The sequence below is a fragment of the Musca domestica genome, unplaced genomic scaffold, assembly GCF_030504385.1.
Source record: "Musca domestica strain aabys unplaced genomic scaffold, Musca_domestica.polishedcontigs.V.1.1 16, whole genome shotgun sequence".
NCBI lineage: Eukaryota > Metazoa > Arthropoda > Insecta > Diptera > Muscidae > Musca > Musca domestica.
Genome location: NW_026712219.1, coordinates 13,347,391 through 13,375,184, shown reverse-complemented (window position 1 = coordinate 13,375,184; position 27,794 = coordinate 13,347,391). Strand labels below are relative to the sequence as shown.

The following is a 27,794-nucleotide window of genomic DNA, read 5'->3' as shown; positions in this document are numbered from 1 at the left end:
TGCCTTTTTGCCAGCAACCGGGTGACTTGGTTCTTATTTCGGTTGTTGTTTAAGGAGGAGGCAAAGACACTGTAAGTGCCCTCTCGGTGCTAAGAGGAGACAATTTTAATGTTCCGAATAAAGTGAAAATCATTGTCTTCCATGGTAGATCATGAAAATGCCATAAATAAGTCTATTAGACAAGTGTTTTCGTTTTTTTTTTTTCGAAGAAGAAGAGGTCGGATAGGTCGGTTTGTATTGTAGGGGAAGAAGAGAATGACTTCTGGTTAATGAAAATAAGAGAGTGTTTACTTACCTTCCAAACAGTTGTTGCCAGTTTTGCCAAACGGACATAGACATCTACTCGTTCCCTCCGATTTTTCACACATGCCATCAATTCCACATTCTAAATTACAAATTCTGGAAAAATAAGGAAATTAGGGAAATATTAAATTTAGGAAAAATTAAAAAATATATTTTTTAAGAGAAGAAATCTTCCAATTGGAAAATATGATCCAAAAATATAGGATAAAAATTCCGAGGATGAAAATTTTACTAGACAGAGTTTGGCTTGCTTGTTTGGGATACCATAGTATTTTGTTGTTGCACAATCGTCAGGCAAAATCCCATTATTGTTGTTTTTATAAAAACAACGTTTGTTTATGAGTGGAGAACGATGGTAATGTTTACCAGGGGGTAAGGCAGATGTAAATGTTTATAAGTGCGGTTGTAAGACTTAGAAGATTTTCCAAAAGAATTTTAGTTTTATGTAATTCTTTTGTTCCTCTTCTATTGAGCTTACGATCTCGTCAATTGGGTAAAAAAATGTTTTTTGTCATAGAAGTTATTTTTTAAATAACTTCTGGGGAGAATATCCCAGACAAGAAACAAGGGAACTGATGAGGATTGGTGGCTCTTTCCGAAACCTAGGTATTCCCTGCCTTACCCCCTGGTAAACATTACCATCGTTCTCCACTCATAAACAAACGTTGTTTTTATAAAAACAACAATAATGGGATTTTGCCTGACGATTTTGCAACAACAAAATTTTACTAGACGGCAAATGTTACCCTCAGCAGATGAGGATAGAAATGTATCCTAATTCGCTGAGGATGAAATTTTTCCCAGGCGGAAAATCTATCCTCAGCGGCTGAGGTTGAAATTTTCCCAGACGGAAAATGTCATCCACGGGGGCTTAGGATGCAATTTTCCCAGACGGAAAATGTCATCCACAGGGGCTGAGGTTGAAAATTTTCCTAGACGGAAAATGTCATCCTCAGGGGCTGAGGATGAAATTTTTCCTAGACGGAAAATGTCATCCTCAGGGGCTGAGGATGAAATTTTTCCTAGACGGAAAATGCCATCCTCAGGGGCTGAGGATGAAAATTTTTCTATCCTCAGCTGCTGAGGATGCAATTATTCCTGGACGGAAAAATTGTATCCTCGGCGGCTGAGGATGAAAATTTTCCTAGACGGAAAATGCCATCCTCGGCGGCTGAGGATGAAAATTTTCCTAGACGGAAAATACCATCCTCGGCGGCTGAGGATGAAAATTTTCCTAGACGGAAAATGCCATCCTCGGCGGCTGAGGATGAAAATTTTCCTAGACGGAAAATGCCATCCTCAGCGGCTGAGGATGAAAATTTTCCTAGACGGAAAATGCCATCCTCAGCGGCTGAGGATGAAAATATTCCTAGACGGAAAATGCCATCCTCAGCGGCTGAGGATGAAAATTTTTCCTAGACGGAAAATGTCATCCTCAGCGGCTGAGGATGAAATTTTTCCTAGACGGAAAATGTCATCCTCAGCGGCTGAGGATGAAATTTTTCCTAGACGGAAAATGTCATCCTCAGCGGCTGAGGATGAAATTTTTCCTAGACGGAAAATGTCATCCTCAGGGACGGAAAATGTCATCCTCAGGGGCTGAGGATGAAATTTTTTCTAGACGGAAAATCTCATCCTCAGGGGCTGGGGAGGAAATTTTTCCTGGACGGAAAATCTCATCCTCAGGGGCTGAGGATGAAATTTCGCTGGACGGAAAATCTATCCTCAGCAGCTGAGGATGAAATTTTTCTAAACGGATCTGTCCTCAGCGGCTGAGGATAAAATTTTCCTAGAGAGAAATAATGTATTCTCAGCGGCTGAGTATTAATTTTTCCGATAAATTTTATCATTTGTAATCTTGCTATAAAAATAAGTTTCAACGAATATTTAAATGCATTTCAAAGTTCAAGGGTTCATTGTTCTAAGTTGTAAACAGTTTTCAGTTTTTTCCTTTTTTTTTCAAAATCTTCACCTGTTTCTTTTTATGAACAGTTCATTGGATATTTGTGGTTCTTCTTTGAGAACACGCACACAAACAACAAAAACAACCAAAACAATAAAAACAAATTAAATAAAAGAAGAAAATCAAAAGACAATGCTAAATTCTAAGAACTATGATAATGAAAAAAGAGGATTATGAGATTTTATCTGCTTGTGCTTCTTCTTCAGCTGCTGATGCTGCTGCTTCAAAAAAAAAAAAAAAAAAAAAAAAAAAAAGATGAAGATGAAGAGGAGCAAGAAAAACAATGTGAAACCTGATGCTGCTGCTGAAATTCCAGTTAAACAAATTAAGTTTTATGAAAGCATTTTTGCTTTAGGACAAACGTTATGTAGTGCTGGCATTTGTAACTGTATCATAGTGTGTGTGTGTGTGTGTGTGTGAGTGAGTGCGTGCTTGTGTCTGTGTTTCTGTACGATATTAAATGCACTTTGACCTTTTGCTGCTAGTTCCACTTAAATAAAATTATATCTCAGGTCAAAGTTGGAAAATATGAATTTCATTTTTATGGTGCTCACAATGGACGATAGGTTACAGGGTTACATCCGTGTGTAACATGTGAAAAGGAAAATAAAGGAAACAACTGAAAGAAAAACCCTTTTAAAGGGGGAATATTGTAGGTTTTATAGGCTGCACGTGTTGCAGAAATTCTGTGGCAGAAAAAAATATTGTTTGATATTTAGGGGTTTTCTCAAAAACTCGATATTTCAAATTCTTCAGAACAAAAGAAATTAGGAATATTTGTACTAAAAGGGTACGAAGAATCCTAAAAAAATACTGATAAATAATGGTTTGACTAATGCTCTGAATATTTACATGGATACTGAAAATTGGTACTAAAGTGTGCGTGACTTACAATAAGGTACCGAATATTCTATTCTATACAGTATTGGGTGATTACAAAGAGGTGGAGACTGAAGTTATTGCAGGTGGCTTTACTAATGTTAAGTTTTTAAGTACAAAACTAAGCTAAGTTTCGGCCGGACCGAACTTTTAATACCCTCCACCATTTTGAAGGATCGTGAAAATTTCGAAAAAAAATCCGTCGAAAAATACCACTTAAATGAAATTCGTTATATGGGGGATATGCGAAGACGTTGACCAGCATAAGTAATTTTTTTGTCATTGGCTGTAGTATGAATTCCGAACTTCAAATACGAAATATGAAACAATTTCGTTGAATAATGTGTTGCTAATTTCATCAAAATACCGGATAAAGGGAGGTACCGTTATATGTGGCCCATGCGAAGACGTGGACCAGCAATAGACAATTTTCAGGCATATGCATATAGTACAATTCCGGTCAAAACTGTCGCTACAATTAATAAATTACCGAATATCGGGGAGTATCTCTATATAGGAGATAAACGATATCGTGGACCTATATAGACAATTCTCTTCCAGGGGGTGAAGTACTCAAAAGCAACTCCTGGTGTGGATTTTCAGACAATTCCATTGAAAAATATGCCTATCATCATGAAAATTCCGAATATCGGGGGGTACCGTAATATAGGGGATATACGATATCGTGGACTTATATATACAATTCTCTTCCAGGGGGTGAAGTACTCAGAAGCAACTTCTGATGTGGATTCTCAGACAATTCCATTGAAAAATATGGCTATAACAATCGAAATATCGAATATAGGGAGGTACCGTTTTATGGGGGGATATAGGATATTGTGGACCTATATATAAACAATTCTCCTACAGGCTGTAAAGTACCCACAAAGAACTCTAATTGATAATTCTTGAATTTTGCAAATACCAAATATCGTGGGGTTCCCCTTTATGGGGGCAATACGATATCGTGGACCAATATAGCCCATCTTCGAACTTGACCTGCCTTCACACAAAAGACTGATCTGTGTAAAATTTTAGTTTCCTATCTTAATTCGTTTTGACTGTAGCGTGACTACAACAGACGGACAGACGGACGTACGGACAGGCCTAAATCGTCTGAGATTTTTGCGCTGATCAAGAATATATACTTTGTTAGTCTAAAATTATTATTTCGATGTGTTACCAACGCAATGCCGAACTTAATATACCTTCCATACTGTACATATTGCCCAGCTCCGAACTCGATCTAAGTTTGACAATATAGGTACGATGTACCAAGTTTGAACAGGCAGACGGATATATCACTTGATACGGCCGCAACGTGTCACACCGAAATAACGGTTTTACTTCCATATCCTAACCATAGACACCAACTGCGACCTAAATAACAAATTTCGGAATTTCAACTTTATTTCTTGACCCAATACCAAATTTAGTATTATTAAGTAGTTTTTCTTACAAATATAGGGCGCATTTCCAAAATCACCTCCATATATTAACTTTTGACAACATTAGAGACCTAAATAACAAATATCAGGATTCCAGCCTTATTCCTTCACCCAATTCCAAATTTAGTGTCATTTAGTAGCTTTTATACAAATATAGGACACATTTCCAAAACCACCTCCATATCTTAACCATAGATACCAACTGAGACCTTAAAAAACAAATTTTTGGATTCCTGCCTTATTCCTTTACACAATACCAAATTTACTGTTATTTAGTAATCAGTACTTTCTGTAAAAATGTAGGGCGCATTTTCAAAACTACCTCCATATTTAATCTGCTGACAACAAAAGAGACCTTAATAATAAATATCGGGATTCCAGCCTTATTCCTACACCCAATTTCAAATTCCTTTTGGGGCATATTTGATTCAGGACGGACACCCTTAGATCCACTCCAAATATTCTGAAACGGATTTGGTACAAAGAGACCCAGGGTCGAAACCCGTTATTTTGATGAGGTGCGTTTTGGCCGTATCAAATGATATATACCTTCTCTAGCTATAGGACTGAGGGTATAAACATTGCGTTCTCTTTACATGACAAAAAATGGAAAAGTTAGAAAAAAAAAAAACAACTCTTTTGCCGTTCAAAAATTTAAAGCCTTCGTCCAGAAAAAAAAACTCAATTTTGCCTCACCCTGCCCTAGTTTCATTTTCTCAGGAATCAAAATTTCAATATCGAATTTCCTATGATTTTTCAAACATATACGGTCTTAAAATATTTTACCACCCAACTGGGAGCTCTACACTTCTGTGAAATTTGCTGTGTCTTAAAGATTTGATTTTGCCGACTAAGGCAATTTTTATTTATCCTCCATCTTCTCTTTCTACTTTTTATACCCTCCACCATACTATGGAGGGTATATTCATTTTGTCATTCCATTTTTAACTACTCGAAATATATATAATATATATAATATATATATATATATATTCTTGATCAGCGTAAAATTCTAAGACGATTTAGCCATGTCCGTTTGTCCGTCTGTTGTAATCACGCTATCTTTCGAACGAATTGAGATAGAAGGCTAAAATTTTGCACACATGTTTATTTATCCAGTAGGCAGGTTGAGTTCGTAAATGGGCTATGTAAGTCCACGTTTTCATATAGCCCCCATATAACGGTACCTCCCGATATTCGGTATTTTGATGATTTTAGAGACATTATTTACCGGAATTGTTTCAAACTTGGTATTTGAATTTCGTAATGGATACCACAGCCTAAAACAGAAAATTGTCTGTGCAGGTCCACGTCTTCGTATAACCCCCATATAAAGGTATCTCCCGATATTCAGTATTTTGATGTTTTTAGCGATATTATTCACCGGAATTCTTTAAAATTTGGTATTTGAAGTTTGAAATGGATGCTACAGCCTAAGACAGAAAATTGTCTATGCAGGTCCAGGTCTTCGTATAGGCCCCATATAACGGTACCTCCCGATATTCGATATTTTAATGGTTTTAGCGTCATTATTCACCGGAATTGTTTCAAATTTAGTATTTGAAGTTCGAAATTGATACTACAGCCTAAGACAGAAAATTATCTGTGCAGGTCCACGTCTTTGTATAGTCCCCTTATAACGGTATCTCCCGAGATTCGGTATTTAGATGATTTTAGAGACATTATTTATCGGAATTGTTTCAAATTTGGTATTTGAAGTTTGAAATGGATGCTACAGCCTAAGACAGAAAATTGTCTATGCAGGTCCAGGTGTTCGTATAGGCCCCATATATCAGTACCTCCCGATATTCGGTATTTTGATGATTTTAGAGACATTATTTACCGGAGTTGTTTCAAACTTGGTATTTGAAGTTCGAAATTGATACTACAGCCTAAGACAGAAAATTATCTGTGCAGGTCCACGTCTTCGTATAGCCCCCATATACCCGTACCTCCCGATATTCGGTATTTTGATAATTTAAGCGTCATTATTCACCGGAATTGTTTTAAATTACGTATTTAGACTTCGTAATGGATACAAAAGCCTAGGACAGAAAATTGTCTATGCAGGTCCAGGGGTTCGTATCGCCCCCATATACCCTTACCTCCCGATATTCGGTATTTTGATGATTTAAGCGACATTATTAACCGGAATTGTCTCAAATTTGGTATTTATAGTTCGTAATGGATACTACAGCCTAGGACGGAAAATTGTCTATGCAGGTCCAGGTCTTCGTATAGGCCCCATATATCAGTACCTCCCGATATTCGGTATTTTGACGAGTTTAGCTACAATACCCACCGAAATTGTTGGAGATTTCGTATTTTAAGTTCGTAATGGATGCTACAGCTTATGACAGAAAATTGTTTATGCTGGTCCAGGTCTTCGCACAGCTCCGATATAACGGTACCTCCCTATATACGATATTTTGAGGATATTAGCTACATTATTCACCGTTTATATCAAGTTGCGAATTTGAATATGGTAATGGCTTATGACAAACAATGCCTATGTAGGTCCACGTCGTATAGACACCAACATAAAGGCTATATTGGGTATTTCTAAAAATTTTAACAGAATTTATTATGGATTTAATTTTTTGAAAATTTCCAAATTCGTTCCAAATGGTGGAGGGTATTCAAAGTTCGGCCCGGCCGAACTTACTTGTTTACGTTTCTTCTTCTACTTACTCGTTTGTTTCGGCTGAACTTAGATTTAATGATATGTTTGTTGATACTTGTTGTTGTTGTTGCTGCTGTTTGTTGTTGTTTGTGCCACTTGTGGCAGTTGCATAACTTGTTGTCGAAGCTGTTTGTGCTGCTGTGGCAGTTTTAAATAAATTGTTGTTGTTATTGTTATTATTTTGACTACTATAGCTAAAGCTATTGTGATGCTGCGACTTTTGTTGCTGTTGCGACTGCTGGTGATTGCTGTTCGTTTGTGCTTCCATTTGATGGTGTTGCTGTTGCAGTTGTCTCTTTTGTTGTTGTTGCTGCTGTTGTGGTTGCTGCTGATATGTTAAATGATTGATTGGCCTTAAATTTAATTGATTATTATTGACATCATCATAAATGGACATGTCCTGCTTGGCATAATAATCATCCAGTTCATCGAGATTCTCATTCGTTAGCATCGTCGTCTCCGTTGTTGTTGTGCTTGTTGTGCTCGATGTTGTTGTTGAGGATGGTGCACTGGTTGTAGTTGTTGCCCTCGTCGATGGGCCCGATGATCTTGGCTGATTTTTATTTCCAGCAGGTGCTTTGCGATTGCGATGCAACATCAAGGCTATGGGCTTGGTTGTGGTGATCGTGGCCCGTTGCCGTTCATATGGCTCATCGTCATAATCATCCTCACTTATATCTCGCTCCATACCCCGGCTATCTAACTCTCCCTCTTCGCCCTCATTTGATATGTAATAATCATTGGAATTGATTTTCTCGCGCTGGGCCATTAGACCTCCCAAATCGTCACTGATATACGACGATTCATCATCGCCATCGATAATGTCCTCATCAGAGTCCCGATTGAACGGCGATGATAGGCCACCATCCGACGCACTACTGCCTCCTCCGCCACCGCCTCCATTCAATTGGTTATTACCTATGTGGTTATCGTCGGCATTGTCATTGGCCAATTTGGCACTAAACGATGCTCCTTTTTGATACAGCACATCTTCATCGGATTTGCTGTGGCCATCACTGCTGTTCGTTGAATTTATCACTGTCATAAAAATCCATCACGACCATAAAAAAGAGAAAAATAGAGACAAAGAGAGAGAGAGAGAGAAAAAAACACATACACACATGCGACATGAGTTCGTGATTGTAAGTCATATCAACGATACACATCAAAGGGGGAGATGGGGTTGTTATACTCCGGCATGGAATTGAATTATATCCAAATGATAGTTAAGGGATATGGATAATGGTGTGCCATGCCGTCACTCCCCCCACCCCCTCTTCGCCGGCAACTTGGTATTTTATTGTACCTACCTTGACAGCTATAACCATTTTTATTGAGTTCATAACCTTCGATGCAATCACATTCGTACATGCCATCATGGATTTCATAGCACAATTGTTCGCAGGGGCTGGTGTGGCCACAGTGTCCTAGAAAGATATAAAAACAACAACAACAATGAGAAATAATCACATGAAAAATCGACATCAACAAAAATGTTCTACAATCATATATTGCCATTGCCAACAATAAAAACAAAAGCAACAATGAAATAAAAAATGATTGCCACAAAAAGTAGTGATGTGAGACCACGTAGAGCTGCCAGCCAAGAGGGAGTGATTATGGAAAGAAGTCAGAAAAATACATTCATAGTTTCCAAAGGCAATTCTTTATGAAGGAGTCAAAGGGGAGTCGTTAAAAAAGAGATTTTGAGAGAGAGTGACCCAAAGAGTTAAAGCGCCAAGCTTAATGGAGACAAAGGGGCCAAGGGATCTATTGAGAGAAGCTTAAGGGCTAGGGGATTCCATCAGCACGTGTTGGTGCATCAAATATTCCATAGAGAAGAACTGTTCGGTAGACCAGAGAGTAAATAGAGATGAGTTTGCGGGGCCAGCGATTCCATAGGGAAGAACTCGAGAGGGAGAGAATCTATAAAGTCAAGCCAGTAACCCAGAGACGAAGCAATCCAAAAAAGATGAGCTATTAGACCCAATAATTTAGATATACTGGCGGACCAGAGTCTTAGTAGATACCAGTTTGGGCGCCAGCTAATCCATAAAGTGGAGCTGATGGGTCAGAGAGTCCACAGAGAGGATATGGTGGTGTAGAGAATCTATAGAGAGCTAGTGGATAAGATAGTCTAAAGATTGGAGCTGGTGGCCAGTTTGGGCGCCAGTTAATCCATAGAGGGGAGCTGATGGGTCAGAGAGTCCACAGAAAGGATTTGGTGGTCTAGAGAATCTATAGAAAAGAGCTAGTGGATAAGATAGTTCAAAGATAGGAGCTGGTGGCCAGTTTGGGCGTCAGTTAATCCATATGGGGGAGCTGATGGGTCGGAGAGTCCACAGAGAGGATGTGGTGGTCTAGAGAATCTATAGAGAAGAGCTAGTGGATAAGATAGTTCAAAGATAGGAGCTGGTGGCCAGTTTGGGCGTCAGTTAATCCATATAGGGGAGCTGATGGGTCGGCGAGTCCACAGAGAGGATATGGTGGTGTAGAGAATCTATAGAGAGCTAGTGGATAAGATAGTCTAAAGATTGGAGCTGGTGGTCAGAGAGTTCACAGAGAAGAGCTGGTAGATCAGAGAGTAAATAGAGACGAGTTTGCGGGGCCAGAGATTCCATAGGGAAGAACACGAAAGAGAGAGAGAATCTATAAAGTCAAGCCAGTAGCCCAGAGACGAAGCAATCCAAAAAAAGATAAACTAATAAAGGAAAGAACTTAGATATACTGGTGGACCAGAGTCTTAATAGATACCAGTTTGGGCGCCACATAATTCATAGAGGGCAGCTGGTGGATCAGACAGTCCACAAAAAGGATTTGGTGGACTGGATATTCTTTAGAGAAGATCTAGAGGGTAAAATAGGCCACAGATAGGAGCTGGTGGTCAGAGAGTTCACAGAGAAGTGCTGGGTGATAGATAAACTGGTGAACCGGAGTGTTAATAGATACCAGTTTGGGCGCCAGCTAATCCATAGAGGGAAGCTGGTGGATCAGATAGTCCACAGAAAGGATTTGGTGGACTAGAGATTCTTTAGAGAAGATCTAGTGGGTAAAATAGGCCACAGATAGGAGCTGGTGGTCAGAGAGTTCACAGAGAAGAGTTGGTTGATAGATAAACTGGTGGATCAAAGTGTTATTAGATACCAGTTTGGGCGCAAGCTAATTCATAGAGGGGAGCTGGTGGATCAGACAGTTCACAAAAAGGATTTGGTGGACTGGAGATTCTTTAAAGAAGATCTAGAGGGTAAAATAGGACACAGATAGGTGCTGGTGGCCAGAGAGTTCACAGAGCCGAGCTGGTTGATAGAAAAACTGGTGGACCAGAGTGTTAATAGATACCAGTTTGGGCGCCAGCTAATTCATAGAGGGGAGCTGGTGGATCAGACAGTCCACAAAAAGGATTTGGTGGACTAGAGATTCTTTAGAGAAGATCTAGTGGGTAAAATAGGCCACAGATAGGAGCTGGTGGTCAGAGAGTTCACAGAAAGAGCTGGTTGATCAGAGAGTCTATAGAGACCTGCTGGTCTTCTAGAAAGTCCAGATATAGACGAGCTAGTTGCCCAGAGAGTCTAGACATTAAAGAAATGGTCACCCAGAGGGTGTAGACATAGGGGAGTCTAGTAATAGAAAAACTGGTCGTCAAGACATATACTAGCCCACAGTCAAGACCAAGACAGCCTGGTTGCCCAGATGGTCTTGAAATTAAAGAATTGGTCCCCCATAGAGTCTAGACATAGACGTGTGGGTTGTCCTATGTCTAGACGAGCTGTTTGCCCTGAGAGTCCAGACATTAAAGAAATATGCGCTCAAAAATTCTATACATAGGCGGCCTGGTTGCCCAGAGAGTCTAGTCACAGAAAAACTGGTCGTCAAGACATGGACAAGCCCAGAACACTTAGACAAGCTGGTCGCCCAGAGTCAAGAAATAGACGAATTGGTCGTCCAGAGACTCTAGTCATATATGAGTGTGTTGCCCAAAGAGTCTAGACATATACGAGCTGGTGGTCCAGAGAGTCTAGACATTAAAGAATTGGTCGCCCAGGGAGTCTATGCATAGACTGCTTGGTTGACCAGAGAGTCTAGACATTAAAGAACTGGTCGCCCAGAGAGTCTAGGCATAGACTGCTTGGTTGCCAAGAGAGTTTAGACTTTAACATTTGGGTCGCCCGGGTAGTCTAGTCACCGAAAAACTGGTCGTCAAGACACATATAAGACCAGAGTCAAGACCTAGACAAGCTTGTCGTCCAGAGTCAAGAAATACACGAGTTGGTGGCCCAGGGAGTCTAGTCATAGACGAGCGGGTTGCTCAAAAGAGTCTAGACATAGACCAGCTGGTTGCCCAGATGGTCTAGACATTAACTAGTTGGTCGCCCCGGGGGCACTAGTCGGAAACAGTCCAGCAGAATGACAGGGAGTCTAAATACAGACGAAGTGATGGCCCAGAGAGTCAGTGTATAGATGAACTAGTCGCCCAGAGAATCTAGATATAGACGAACTGGTCGACTTGAAGGTCTAGATGTAGACGAAATTGTCACCCAGAGAATCTAAATATAGGCGAACTCCTTGCTCAGAGATTCTAGGCGTAGATGCGGTGGCTAAGGGGACAGTGAATCATCTCTGCACAGACAAGTGATTCCACAAAGACGAGTTGCTAGGCGACAACAAAGTCGAGTTCATGACGCCAGAGAAACCAAATGCTCGTTCAAATTCGAGTCTAGAGCGAAACTCGCTCAAATTCGAGCGGGAGTACTCCTAGGAGTACGAAAAAAGAAATCGAGATTAATTGAATAATTGTTCGAGCTAAAGGTCAGGTCGAACAATTATTCAATTAAATAGAAGAAAAAAGATCGAAAAATTTGCTTAAAATTCACAAAATCTAGAATACTTTATTTTTCTATGCCACTCGAAAAATCGAGAGTATGCTGTGATAGTTTTCGAGTGGGAGTAAAATTCGCTTGAGCTGATTCTAACCTTGCCGAGTATTCTTTTAGTTTTTGTCATACCGTTGTTTTATTTTTAATATGCGAGGAGAAAAAACTTCGTGTAAAATTTGTACTCTTCGAGTACTCCCGTTCGTGAGTATGTATTACTCGCGAGTAAAAACGATAAAATTTGAGCTCTGGTATAGGCCAGTTATTTTTTCAGGAAGACGATATTGGATCTAGACGTACTTAGATCTAGGACGTTATATAGAGATCAGCGGAATGGACAGGGAACCTTGATATGGACGAGTAGAGAACCCTTCAGTAAGACGTCCTTTTGCACCTGACACCTATATAAAAGTGTTGAGTGCTGAGTAACGGAGTAGCTGATTTAGAAAAAAAAATTTGCTATGTAGGGGCGTGATAAGGCTGGATTCTTGGAAATTCGAACATGAGTTTACTAAAAGTACCAAAAGGTACTAAAAATGGAATCCATTTATTGGTTAAACGCATGGAGTTGGAAGTGTGAAATTTGGTATAAGGGTCTCCGATGGGGTGTAGGAAAGCTTTTTATACCCTCCACTATATATTAACATTATCATTCCGTTTGTAACTCCTCGAAATATTCATGTCAAATACCCAACAAAGTATATATATTCTCCATCAGCGTAAAATTCTAAGTCGATTTAGCGGTGTCCGTCTGTCTGTTGTAAGCACGCTATCTTTCGAACGAATTGAGATAGAAGACTAAAATTTTACACACATGTTTATTTTTCCAGTAGGCAGGTTAAGTTTGTAAATGGGCCATGTAGGTCCACGTGTTCATATAGTCCCCATATAACGGTATCTCCCGAGATTCGGTATTTTGATGATTTTAGCGACATTATTCAAGGAAATTGTTTCAAATTTGCTATTTGAAGTTCGAAATGGATACTACAGCCTAAGACAAAAAATTGTCTATGCTGGTTCAGGTCTTCGTATAGGCTCCATATACCAATACCTCCCAATATTCGGTATTTTGACGAGTTTAGGTACAATACTCACCGAAATTGTTTGAAATATCGTATTTGAAGATCGTAATGGATGCTACAGCCTATGACAGAAAATTGTCTACGCTGGTACAGGGCTTCGCACAGTTCCGATATAACGGTACCTCCCTATATACGATATTTTGACGGTTTTAGCTAGATTATTCACCGTTTATTTCAAGTTCGGAATTTGAATTTGGTAATGACTTATGACAAACAATACCTCTGGGGGTCCACGTCGTATAGACACCAATATAACGGCTATATTCGGTATTTTTCAGATTTTAACAGAATTTTTTAAGGATTTTATTTTCAAATTCGTTCCAAATGGTGAAGGGTATTCAAAGTTCGGCCCGGCCGAACTTACTGCTTTTTAACTTTTTTTTTTGAAAATTCCAGACATAGGTGTACTAAAATTTGGTACGATTTGGGTTTGGGACAATGGATGGAGCTGTAAATGTTTGTTTTGATAGGATTACTCCTGGTGGGTAGGGTTGAAATCAAAAGAAGGTTTTCGGAATGCGTACCACAAGTGTACGACGAGTACTTAATGGTACTAAATTTGGTATTGAGGGAAGGGATAAGGCTGATATATTCAAATTTGATGTTGAGGAATCGGTTGGTATCTGGAGTTGAAATCTGGTGGTGGATTTGCAAATACGTACTAAATTCGTACGAATAGTACTAAGTGGTGATAAATTGGGCATTGGATGAAGTAATAGAGTTAGAATCCCGAAAATTGCTATTGTGGTCTCTGTTGGAGACTGTTGCGAAAAAATTGAGGTGGTTTTGGAAATGCGTCCCACATTGGCACGAAAACTACAAAAATATACTAAATTTGGTATTGGGGGCAGGGATAAGGCTAAAATCCTCAAATTTGATGTGAAAATCTCTTGGTATCTGGTGTTGAGATCTGTTGGTGGGTTGAGATATGGAGGTTACTTGGGAGGCGGTACTAAATTTGGTATTGAGTGATGGAAATGGGTAGGAATCCTTATTTATGATAATGAAGTCTCTGTTGGTATCTGAAATTGAGATATGAAAGTGATTTTGGGAATGTGTACTATATTTGTACGAAAAGTACTAAATAGTACTAAATATGGTATGGGGTGATCGAATAGAGCTGAAATCTTCAAATTAAATATTGAGGTCACTATTGGGGTCTGTGGTTTGAAATCTGGAATTTTCCATTAGAGTCACTGTTGATTTGTAGACTTGAGATTTGAAAATTCTACACCAGTACACTGTGAGATAACAAAAAAACTGCAACAAAGTCAAATGCCATATCTTTTACATTTTTTTTTTTCTATATTTTATTGATTGAAAGCAAAAAATGTCGGAAATATCATCAAATGTTAGATTAAGTTTAGATCTGTTCGAATTTGTCGCAATTGGCACGAATTATGGCCTTCAAACGGCCAATGAAACCGTCACACTCTGCCCGAATGTTGCTCTGTGGTATTTTGGCCCATTCCCGGCGAAGCGCTTGCTTGAGGTGATCGACACTTTGGTATTTTTTAGTGCCAACCTTGCTTTCCAAAATACTCCAGACACAATAGTCCCACGGATTAGTATCCGGAGATTTTGGTGGCCATTGTGCCCTGGAAATGAAGCGAGGAACCTCATTTTGTAACCATTCTTGGGTGGCGCGTGCTGAGTGTGATGCTGCTGAGTCTTGTTGGAATGTCCAAGGTCTGCGGCCAAAATGTTTGCGTTCCCAACGCTTGATTACACGCTTCAGAATATTTTCGCGTTAATATTAGGCATTTATTCTGATGCCACGGTCGATTAATACGAGCTGAGAGCGACCATCGGCTGTTATGGCGGCCCACACCATCACCATGACAGACGAAGATGCACATTTTCAGCTGACCTCTTTGGCAAGTAAACTCGATCATTTTGTTTGCTGGACAACGAATTTTTTCTCATCGGAGAAAATCAAATTCGGCAATTCACCACCTTCGGCCAAGCGAAGCAACTCTTTAGCTCTTTTGAGTCTATTTTCTTTCTGTTGCTGTTGCGGTGTAAGTTCTTGCATTTTTTGGAATTTCAATGGCTTTACCTCGAGCTCATTTTTCAATATTTGCCGAATGGAATATTGCGATATATTCAGCTCACGAGCCATATTTCGGCCACTGCTCGCCTATGAGTATAGATTCACTGGCGCTCTCACCAGCTCGTCTATGAGTACAGACTCACCGACGCTCTCACCAGCTCACCTGTGAGTACAGACACACTGGTGCTTTCATCAGCTCGCCTATGAGTACAGATACACTGGCGCTCTCATCAACTCGCCTATGAGTACAGACTGCTTCGCGGGTTTCGATCAAGTCGCTTCTTCACTTTTAGAACCATTTGGTGTTTTCTTCCATCCACTTCCTTGACGTCGGGCTACGCTACCAGTATCACGGTAACGAGCGATGCTACGAGACTTAAAAGATTTATTCACATATAAGTTCTGGAGTTCTAACGATAGCCACTTGTGGTCTTCCAGCCAAATATAAAGAAATCACTCTATCACGCTTGAATTCCATCACGAATAATTTTATTTCTGGAAAATTCTCACCAAAATGCTTTTGTGCGCTTGTAAACAATATAATGAGCTGTCACTGGAAAAATTTTAACAGCTGTCGGACAAGTGGCTTAGAAATGAAGTTGGTTGCAGTTTTTTCGTCTCACCACAATGCGAAGTTGGGTTTTCCATACCTTCAAAACCACGAACCAATTTTGTCGAATTTATTTTAATTGACATTGAAATCGTTTTCGATTTTGAGGAAAATCATTCCCACCCCTTTTCCCTTATTAATCAGATTTCGTTGGATGTATACCCCAATTTAATGACTTATATCTATATAATTATCCACCCTCCCCCTTTTCCATATTGGATTGTGGATTAAATAATTAAATCCATCACGATTCATTTAACCTACATGTCAAATAGACAAACTCCCACACACAGTGACACACGTGTCTGTCTATGTCTATGTCTATGTGTGTGTGTGTGGATGAGTATGTGTTTTTTGACAGGTGTCCATTTACAATGAAACTTATCCATATTTTGTATTCCGTTTTTGTCTTCGGTATCTGTATTTGTATCTATTGGAAAAACCACTTCCCCCCGCCACACACACAACCCTCGAGACCGAGCAGGTGTATCCAAAGTTAAGAAACATCACCTCATCCCTCTCCGAAATGAAATGAAATCTGTAACACATGTCCTCTTGTAATCTTTGACAGTCAAAGGCCAAACAAAGAAATGTCTGTAAGTCTGTCGGTTTGTCTGTATCAAGGAATCCATCATTGGACCAAGTGGGCGGATTGCACAAAAAGAAGAATCAGGTGCCGGTGGTGGTAATGTTGTTCTTGCAGAATTAGTTTAACTCCAGGCAGACTTTGTTCGATGCACAACATTCGGTCGAAGGACAGACTCGGTGATAAATGACAATGCCAGTTGTCCAACAACAAGGTGGAGCAGGAGGAAGAAGAAGACGGAGGAGAGAACAACATCACTATCTCTGTGTGGAGATTAATGATGCAAAACTCCTGTCTCCGACTGATGTCGTTCGTATTGTTCGTTGGACGACTGGATGGCAGGCTGGCTGGCAACCTGCTGCTGAAACTGTGGCTCGTCACACTTCTGTTTCCTGCATCTGACTGAACAATAACGACAACAACGGTTGTGACATACATCCGCAGCCTGCAGCATTGCCACCGCTCCGACACGACGGCACTGGGTTTGTGGACCATTTCAAGATGCTCCAGAGAAAATTAATTTGTTCGATTTAATTTAAACACGTAGCACGTAACGGAACGTAAAGTTATTATTTAAATGTTTGCCGTAACGGAAGAACGTTTAAAATGTGGAAGGCATAAAAAGGAGTCAATTCCATTTAAAAAGATGCAAATGTAGAACCAAAATAACAAAATAAAGACAACAAAAGAGCGGAAGAGATATTATTGCTGAATTGCAGAGATAGACGTTTTTGAGTGAGAACGGAACTTGTAAGTAAAGCATATTCTAAGAACGGAGATCAAAATTGATATCTGGAGGAGAAAAAGAATCCAATTCAGCTAATCTAAATGGATTCAGTGGTCTGCAAGATTCCACGTCTTTTATAAGCTGGCCTGGATTTAGACTGCTTGCCTTAAAGGCATTTTAAGAACTCATCAGTAAATAGACCCGCAGGTATTTGAGCAAACTGAATATGGATAGACTCCCTGGTCCTTTATGAGTTCATACACTAGCAGCTTGTCAATATGTAGACTCCTTGGCTCCTCAGTAGCTTTACAAAGACCCTCTTGGCCTTAAGTAACCCACTAACGGACCGACCCTTAATACACCACACATAGATAGACTTTTTGATAATTCAGCAGTTCTTTTATATCTGGGATCCTTGGATGTTCAGGATCTCGGCCATTAATTGATCTCTATGGACTCTCTGACTCATAAATTTGTATTCAGAGACTCACTGGAACAATCGCTCATTTCTATGGACTCACCATCTAGTCTTTATGGACTCTCGCCTAAAAATGTGATTCTCTCCCCAGCCCTTTAGGCTCCCTGGCTCTCTCACTAGCTCGCCTATGAGTATAGACTCACTGGCGCTCTCACCAGCTCGCCTATGAGTATAGACTCACTGGCGCTCTCACCAGCTCGCCTATGAGTATGGACTCACTGGCGCTCTCACCAGCTCTCCTATGAGTATAGACTCACTGGCGCTCTCACCAGCTCGCCTATGAGAATAGACCAGCTCGCCTGTGGAAATAGCCTTACTGCCTATCACCAGCTCGTGTCTGAGTATAGACTGACTGGCTCTCTCACCAGCTCGCCTAAGTGAATAGACTCCTGTCTCTCAATAGTTCGCTTCAGGTATACTCATATAGTCAGTGGCCCTCAGCATCTCGTCCATATAGAGAATCGCCGTGCCTAGTCAGCTTCACTCTACATAGTATTGTCGGTCCCAGCCAGCTCCTTTCTACAGTCTCTCGCCAGATCTTCTCACCGTCCCATCTCTATGGACTCACTGACCCACCAGCTCCTCTCTAAAGACTCATCGACCCACCAGCTCGTCTCTTATAGACTCACTGGCCCACCAGCTCGTCTCTTATAGACTCACTGGCCCACCAACTCGTCTCTTATAGACTCACTGGCCCACCAGCTCCCCTCTATAGCCTCACTGGCCGACCAGCTCCCCTCTATAGCCTCACTGGCCCACCAGCTCCTCTCTATAGACTCACTGGCCCACCAGCTCCTCTCTATAGACTCACTGGCCCACCAGCTCCTCTCTATAGACTCACTGGCCCACCAGCTCCTCTCTATAGACTCACTGGCCCACCAGCTCCTCTCTATAGACTCACTGGCCCACCAGCTCCTCTCTATAGACTCACTGGCCCACCAGCTCCTCTCTATAGACTCACTGGCCCACCAGCTCCTCTCTATAGACTCACTGGCCCACCAGCTCCTCTCTATAGACTCACTGGCCCACCAGCACCTCTCTATAGACTCACTGGCCCACCAGCACCTCTCTATAGACTCACTGGCCCACCAGCTCCTCTCTATAGACTCACTGGCCCACCAACTCCTCTCTATAGACTCACTGGCCCACCAGCTCCTCTCTATAGACTCACTGGCCCACCAGCTCCTCTCTATAGACTCACTGGCCCACCAGCTCCTCTCTATAGACTCACTGGCCCACCAACTCGTCTCTTATAGACTCACTGGCCCACCAGCTCCCCTCTATAGCCTCACTGGCCGACCAGCTCCCTCTATAGCCTCACTGGCCCACCAGCTCCTCTCTATAGCCTCACTGGCCCACCAGCTCCTCTCTATAGACTCACTGGCCCACCAGCTCCTCTCTATAGACTCACTGGCCCACCAGCTCCTCTCTATAGACTCACTGGCCCACCAGCTCCTCTCTATAGACTCACTGGCCCACCAGCTCCTCTCTATAGACTCACTGGCCCACCAGCTCCTCTCTATAGACTCACTGGCCCACCAGCTCCTCTCTATAGACTCACTGGCCCACCAGCTCCTCTCTATAGACTCACTGGCCCACCAGCTCCTCTCTATAGACTCACTGGCCCACCAGCTCCTCTCTATAGACTCACTGGCCCACCAGCTCCTCTCTATAGACTCACTGGCCCACCAGCACCTCTCTATAGACTCACTGGCCCACCAGCACCTCTCTATAGACTCACTGGCCCACCAGCTCCTCTCTATAGACTCACTGGCCCACCAACTCCTCTCTATAGACTCACTGGCCCACCAGCTCCTCTCTATAGACTCACTGGCCCACCAGCTCCTCTCTATAGACTCACTGGCCCACCAGCTCCTCTCTATAGACTCACTGGCTCACCAGCTCCTCTCTATAGACTCACTGGCCCACCAGCTCCTCTCTATAGACTCACTGGCCCACCAGCTCCTCTCTATAGACTCACTGGCCCACCAGCTCCTCTCTATAGACTCACTGGCCCACCAGCTCCTCTCTATAGACTCACTGGCCAACCAGCTTGTATCTATATACTCACTGGCCCATCCGCTCGTCTCTATAGCCTCACTGGCCCACCAGCTCATCTATATAGCCTCAAGGGCCTACCAGCTCGTCTCTATAGTCTCACTGGCCCACCAGCTCGTCTCTATAGTCTCAATGGCCCACCCGCTTGTCTCTATAGTCTCACTGGCCCACCAGCTCGTCTCTATAGCCTCACTGGCCCACCAGCTCGTCTCTATAGTCTCACTGGCCCACTAGCTCGTCTTTATAGACTCACGGCTCCTCTTTAGACACTCGCCGGGCCTACCAGATCCTCTCTAAAGACTCACTGCTCACCAGCTCCTCTCTATAGACCAACTATCCACCAGCTCGTCTCTGTAGAGTCTTGCCGGGCCTACCTGCTCCTCTCTAGGGACTCGCCGGGCCTACCAGCTCCTCTCTAGAGGCTCGCCGGACCTACCAGCTCGCCTCTATGGACAGTTTGACTCCCACTAAGTTTTCTTAGGGGTCTAAGCCCTCAATATATCATACGAGTATATTTGGATCTGCAGGCCATTTGTACGGACACCCTGTCCAGCAGCTCTGCCATATAAACTCTTTGGCCCAGCAGGTATTCAAAACAAACTCTCTAGTTTTGTCTGTCCCTCCCTGTCCCTTTCGCTTGCCTATACATATTCTTTACGGCTTTGCCTAAAGTTCTTGACCATTCACTGGAAACCCAATGTTTTTCCGAACTTCAGCATTTCTTTGAATTAATTTACTTTCGAAATTCATTTAATTTGAAATCTAAACTTGCAAATAAATACATTCTTCACCGAAATTTGTATGGAATTTCACAAATACAAAATAAGCTTGTTTTCAATGCAGTTTTCCGAAAATAGACGAATACCCTCCAACACACACACCCACATTTTACGATATTAAAAATCTAACTCGAACCACATCCTTTCATTCATTCATTCATTCTCCATCCAGAGTCGTGTAATGTGGTTTTTGGTGATTTAAGATTGCTAATTGTGAGCTGTAAATTGTGTCAGATTAAATTACGAACAGATTGTCAGATGGAAATTGAAAATCCACAAAATGAAAATGACCTCAACAAGAACATTGTGTTCAAAACACACACACACACACACACCCACGCGCACACAAGAAAAACAACAATTAGATCGGCAAACTGGACAATAAACTTGCAGAACACACACTCACACACACCGAAATAAAAATTAACATTTTCACACAAATTTGTGTGAGATGCACACAAATACACACACACCACAGCAGAATGTGAGTGTATATCTTTGTGTACAGATACGTATTTAAGTATATATCTGCATTTGTTTATATATTAAAGTACGGCATAACAAAAGTGTTACAATATATATTTTTAAAGATTATCCTAGTCTTAAAATGTATTTACTACCTCCTACATCCCTCTCTATCTTTCTCCCTCACCCACTCACTCGTTCTCTCTTTCTAATCATCAGCCTCTGTCACACATAGCATGCTGGCTGGCCGACTGGCACTTTCATTTGCATTTTCCATTTTCTGTTTATTTAACAAACTGACACGAAACATTTCATTTTCTTTTTGATATGATCTACTCTGATACCTCGACCATCTCTACCGGCTCGTCGAGTAGTCCATTGCAGTTTCCGGGAGCCACAACAACAACAACAGCAAAACAAATTCAGAAAAATAAGAAAAAGAAAAAAAAAAGTAAAACGAGAATGTCAAGTAAAATGTCCTGCTACCAACGGGAAATAAACAACTTGAGTGTCACATACAGAACACATGTTAAATGCATTGTAAATATATTGTACATACAAATATATGTATGTATATGTGTGTGTGTGTGGAGTAGGTATAAGATGGGCAAGTAGATTTGAGGGCGGATGGTGTGATAAATTTAGTATTCATTTTGAATAGCATTTTTATACCCTCCACCATTCTATGGAGGGTATATTAACTTTGTCGTTCCGTTTGTAACTCCTCGAAATACTCATGTCAGACTCAACAAAGAATATATATTCTTGATCAGCGTAAAATTCTAAGTCGATTTAGCGATGTCCGTCTGTCTGTATGTCTGTTGTAATCACGCTACCTTTCGAACGAATTGAGATAAATGAATGAATACTATAGCCTAAGACAGAAAATTGTCTGTGCTAGTCCACGTCTTCGTATAGCTCCCATATAACGGTACCTCCCCATATTCGGTATTTTGATGACTTTAGCATCAGTATTCACCGGATTAGTTACAAATTACGTATTTTGAGTTCGTAATGAGAACTACAGTCTGTGATTCAAAATTTTTTATGCAGATCTTCGTATAGGCGCCATATATCAGTACCTCCCTATATTCGGTATTTTGATGATTTTAGGTACAATACTCACCAAAATTGTTTGAGATGTCGTATTTGAAGTTCGTAATGGATGCTACAGCCTGTGACAAAAAATTGTCTTCGTATAGCTCCGCTATAACGGTACGGTATTTTGAAGATGCTACATAATACCCGTTTTTATACCCTCAGCCATATGGCTACAGAGGGTATATATCATTTGATACGGTCAAAACGTGCCTAGTCGAAATAACGGTTTTAGACCCTAGGTCTCTTTGGACCAAATCCGTTTCAGAACATTTTGAGTCGATCTAGCGATGTCCGTCCGTCCTTCCGTCCGTCTGTCTGTCTGTCTGGCTGGCTGGTGCGCACGATAACTCTCGAAGGGAGTATCCGATTTGGTCCAAACTTGGTACATCGTAATATTTTTGTCAAACTTAGATCGAGTTCGGAGATGGGCAATATCGGTCCACTCCTTCTGGTACCTCCCCCACAAAAGGTCGAAATTTTCAAAAAAAATATTTTTTGCACAGAAAGAGAAACGGTAATTCGATTTTGCTCCAACTTTGCAAATCTTAATATTTGCGTCAGTGCTAGGTCAAGTGTGAAAATGGAAAATATCGTTCCACTCCATCAAGTACCTCCCCCACAAATGGTCAAAATTTTGACTAATTACAACTCTTATAAAATGTGATATAAGATTTGTCTTCAAATTTCACATATGACAATATTTATGTTAGCCCAAGGTCTGATGTTAAGATGGAATATATCGGTCCATTCCTTCTGGTACCTCCCCCACAAATGGTCGAAATTTGAAAAAAAAAATATATATATATATATATATATTTTATTTGCACAGAAAGAGAAACGATAATCTGATTTTGCTCAAACTTTGCAAATCTTAATATTTGCGTCAGTACTAGGTAGAGTATGAAAATGAACAAGATCGGTCCACTCCTTCTGGTACCTCCCCCACAAAGGGTCAAAATTTTTAGTATACATGAAGCTCGTAAAACGCAAATTTAACATTCGATTCTATTCAATATTGGAGCTTCTCAATATTTTCATCAATACAAGATCTGTTATAAAAATCGTAGAGATCGGACCATTTTTTCTGGGAGGTAGGGTTCAAGATCTTTTAAAACAAAACGCTGATATACATCTGCCAACTTATAACTGTCATAACTTGCAAACCAAGTCGGCGATTCTTTACATCTTGCTATATCTAAATATTTCTCTTAAGCAGTATTCTGATATGAATATGTAATTTTTCGGAATTAATGATTTCGCATAAAATTGGATACGAATGTTCGATTTCCTTCAAATTTTGCATACACCAATATATTTTATCTGTATTAGATGAAGTATGAAAATGGAATACTTCGGTCAGCTATATCTATTACTTGACGCATATTTCCATTTTCCGAAAATTTTCACATATCTCATATAAAGTACAAGAAATAGTCGATGTAGTCCAAATCTGTCTCAAACTCAAGGCTGGGGGTATACATCTGTCGGCAAAACCGACTGATACTATTTTACTTGTTAATATAGTAATGGCTTATAACAAATAATGCGTCGTATAGACCTCAATATAACGGCTATATTCGATATTATTCAGATTTTAACAGAATTTTTAACGAATTTTATTTTTTGAAAATGTCCAAATTCGTTCAAATAGTGGAGGGTATTAAAAGTTCGGACCGGCCAAAATTACTGCTTTTTAACTTGTTAAAACCTTTTTATACCCTCAGCCATATGGCTACAGAGGGTATATGTGCCTCATCGTAATAACGGTTTTAGACCCTAGGTCTCTTAGGACCAAATCCGTTTCATGACATTTGAAATCGATCTAGCGATGTCCGTCCGTCCGTCTGTCTGTCTGCTGGCTGGTGCGCACGATAGCTCTCGAAGGGAGTATCCGATTTGGTCCAAATTTGGTATATCGTAATATTATAATCAAACTCAGATCGAGTTCGGAGATGGACAATATCGGTGCAATCCTTTTAGTACCTCCACCACAAAAGGTCAACATGATCAAAAACCCAGTAAAATAGTATCAGTCGGTTTTTCCGACCCCCAGCCTTGAGTTATGATTTTTCAAACTGTTGACCCTTCTGAAGCAATTGGTCAATTCGTATCTGACCTAAGGCTGATAAAAATATTACAACGTGCCAAATTTGGACTATATCTATACTTCATGTGCAAAATTTTGGAAACTATGGATAGTCGCCCGAAGTTATCCATTTTCACACTTCATCTAATGCAGATAAAAATATTGGTATGTGCAAAATATGAAGGAAATCAAACATTTATATCCAATTTTATGCGAAATCACAAATTTCGATAAATTACATATTTATATAAGATTTTTGGTTAGGAGAAATATTTAAATATAGAAAGTTGTAAGATCGCAAGTTATGACAGACATAAGTATTGGAAATTGTTACCCTTTGTTGGTGAGGTACCAGAAGGGGTTGGCAGATGTATATCATCTTCACAACAGATGAAGAGAGTTGGATGCCTATTTCGCTGTCTATGAACGTTTTGTTTTTTTTTTTAAATCTTGCACCCCATCCTTGGTACCTCCCACCTTACCAGAAGAAATGGTCCAATACCTACCATATTTTTAACAGAACTTTTGTTGATGAAAATATAGAGATGTACCAAGTCTGAATGGAATCGGATGTAAATTTCGTATTTTATCAGCTTTATGAATATTCAAAATTTTGACCCTTTGTGGGGGAGGTACCAGAAGAAGAGGACAGAATTATTCAATTTTCACACCAGACCTTGTATTAGTAGAAATAATGGGATGTGTGTAATTTGAAGAGAACCAGATGCCGATTTCCGATTTTGTAATCGTTTTGATTATTCAAAACTTTGACCCTTTGTGGGGGAGGTACAAGATGGAGTGGTTTGATCTCTAATATCTCTATAACATACCTTGTGTTAATGGAAATATTGAGATGTGCAAAGTCTGAATGGAATCGGATGTTAATTTCGCGTTTTATGAGCTTCATGGATATTCAAAATTTTGAACCTTTGTAGGGAGGGTACCAGAGGCAGTGGACCGATATATTACTTCTTCACGTCAAATCTGGTATTAGTAGAAATAATAGGATGTGTGAGATATGAAGAGAACCGTATGCTTATTTCCGATTTTATAATCGTTTTTGGTTATTCAAAACTATGACCTTTTGTGGGGGAGGTACCAGAAGGAATGGCCCGATCTCCACCATCTTTACAAAAGATCTTGTGTTGATGGAAATATTGAGATGTGGTCTGGATGGAATCGGATGTTAATTTCGCGTTTTATGCACTGCATGGATAGTGAAAATTTTTACCATTTGTGGAGGTAGTACCAAAAGGAGTGGACCAATGTATCTCTTCTTCACAGCAGATCTGCTGTTAGTAGAAATAATGATATGTTTGAAATATGAAGAGAACCGGATGTTTATTTCGGATTTTATTATCGTTTTGGTTAGTAAAAACTTCGACCCTTTTTGGGGAAGGTAGCAGAGGGAATGGTCCAATCGTTACCATCTTGTTCTGATGGAAATAAAAGGTGAGATCAAAAAACTGCAACCAACTTCAGACTGCTGTCTTTTCTTAGCCACTCGTCCGACAGCTGTTAAAATTATTCCAGTGATAGCTCATTATATTTTTTACAAGCGCACAAAAACATTTTGGTGAGGATTTTCCAGAAGTTATTCGTGATGGAATTCAAGCGTGATAGTGTGATTTCTTTATATTTGGCTGGAAAACCACAAATGGCTATCGTTAGAGCACTTCAGCTTTTAAATGTGAATAAATCTTTTTCTTCTCGTACCATCGCTCGTTACCGTGATACTGGAAGCGTAGCCCGACGTAAAGGAAGTGAACGGAAGAAAACAGCAACATCAGCAGAAATGGTCTGAAAAGTAAAGAAGCGACTTGATCGAAACCCTCGCAGTGGTCGAAAAATGGCTCGTGAGTTAAACATATCGCAATATTCCATTCGGCATATATTGAAAAATGAGCTCGGGGTAAAGCCATTGAAATTCCGGAAAGTGCAAGAACTTACAACGCAACAGAAAGAAAATAGACTCAAAAAAGAGTTAAAGAGTTGCATCGCTTGTCCGAAAGTGGTGAACTGTCAAATTTGGTTTTCTCCGATGAGAAAACATTCGTTGTCCAGTAGCAGTTTGTAAACAAACAAAATGATCGTGTTTATTTGCCAAAGAGGTCAGCTGAAAATGTGCACCTTCGATTGGCTACCAGAACTCAAGCGCCGGCCATGGTGATGGTGTGGGCCGCCATAACAGCCGATGGTCACTCTCAGCTCGTATTAATCGACCGTGGCATCGGAATAAATGCCGAATATTATCGCGAAAATAATCTGGAGGGTGTATTAAAGCCTTGAGCACGCAAACATTGTGGCCGCGGACCTTGGACATTCCAACAGGACTCAGCACCACCGCATTCAGCACGCGCCACCTAAGAATGGTTGCAAAACTGAGGTTCCTCGCTCCATTTCAAATGACCATCAAAACCTCTGGATACCAATCCGTTGGACTTTTGTTTCTGGAATATTTTGGATAGCAAGGTTGGCACTAAAAGATATCAAAATGTCGATCACCTCAAGCAAGCGCTTCGCAGGGAATGGGCCAAAAATACCGCAGAGCAACATTCGGACAGAGTGTGACGGTTTCATTGACCGTTTGAAGGCCATAATTCGTACCAAATGTGACCAATTCGAACACATCTAAACTTATTCTAAAAATTGATGCTATTTCCGACATTTTTTGCTTTTATTCATAAAATTAAAAAAAAAATGTAAAAGTTATGGCGTTTGATTTTGTTGCAGATTTTTTGTCTGTAGTCAATCGAAGTACTCCATTTTCGTGCTTCATCTAATACATATAAAAATATTGGTATCGATCGACTACAGATAAGAAATCTACAACAAAATCAAACCCGAGTTTCTATCAAGTCGCTTCTTTACTTTTCGAACAATTTCTGCTGATGTTGCTGTTTTCCTCTGTCTACTTCCTTGACTTTGGGCTACGCTACCAGTTTCACGGTAACGAGCGATGGTACGAGACAGAAAAGATTTATTCACATTTAAATGCCGGAGTGCTCTAACGATTGCCACTTGTGGTTTTCCAGCCAAATATAAAGAAATCGCAATATCACGCTTGAATTCCATCACGAATAACTTTTTTTCTGGAAAATTCTCACCAAAATGCTTTTGTACGCTTGTAAAGAATATAATGAGCTGTCACTGGAATAATTTTAAGAGCTGTCGGACGAGTGTCTTAGAAATGACAGCAATCTGGATTTGATTGCAGTTTTTTCATCTCTCAGCCATATTACTGAGGGTATAACAAATACATATTGGTTCAAATTAGTATAACTTGAACTTTCTCATAGTATCCTTTTATCTTATAAAAGGACCTTAACAAAGAGATTAAGAGATTTTCAAATAATAAATATTTTTTCTCAGCTCAAACACCGACTGACTCTCCTGCAAAATTTTTTGACTCACAGACTCAGGTTACGTTTAGACTTTTATTTGAGGATTTTCTATGGTTCTCCAATATAAAGACATACATTTTTTCTATTCTACATAGAAAACTGTTCAGGGCTGTTCTATGGAAAAGCTAATCTTGTAAGTTTGGCATCAAGAATAGTTCTGAAGACCCATTTTTATACCCTCCACAATAGTATGGAGGGTATATTAAGTTTGTCATTCC

The 27,794-nt window shown here is 40.4% G+C and overlaps 1 protein-coding gene across 1 annotated transcript in view; it reads right to left on the bottom strand.

Moving 5' to 3' along the window:
- The window catches only part of LOC101900537 (uncharacterized), a 223,396-nt gene that overhangs the window by 35,286 nt on the left and 160,316 nt on the right, over positions 1–27,794 (bottom strand). Inside the window, exons 5-7 of the mRNA XM_005179455.4 lie at positions 8,587–8,703; positions 7,285–8,314; positions 296–399 (exon numbers count right to left, since the gene is read on the bottom strand). Coding sequence (XP_005179512.1) covers positions 296–399; positions 7,285–8,314; positions 8,587–8,703 — 1,251 coding nt within the window. The remainder of the gene's footprint in view (positions 1–295; positions 400–7,284; positions 8,315–8,586; positions 8,704–27,794) is intronic.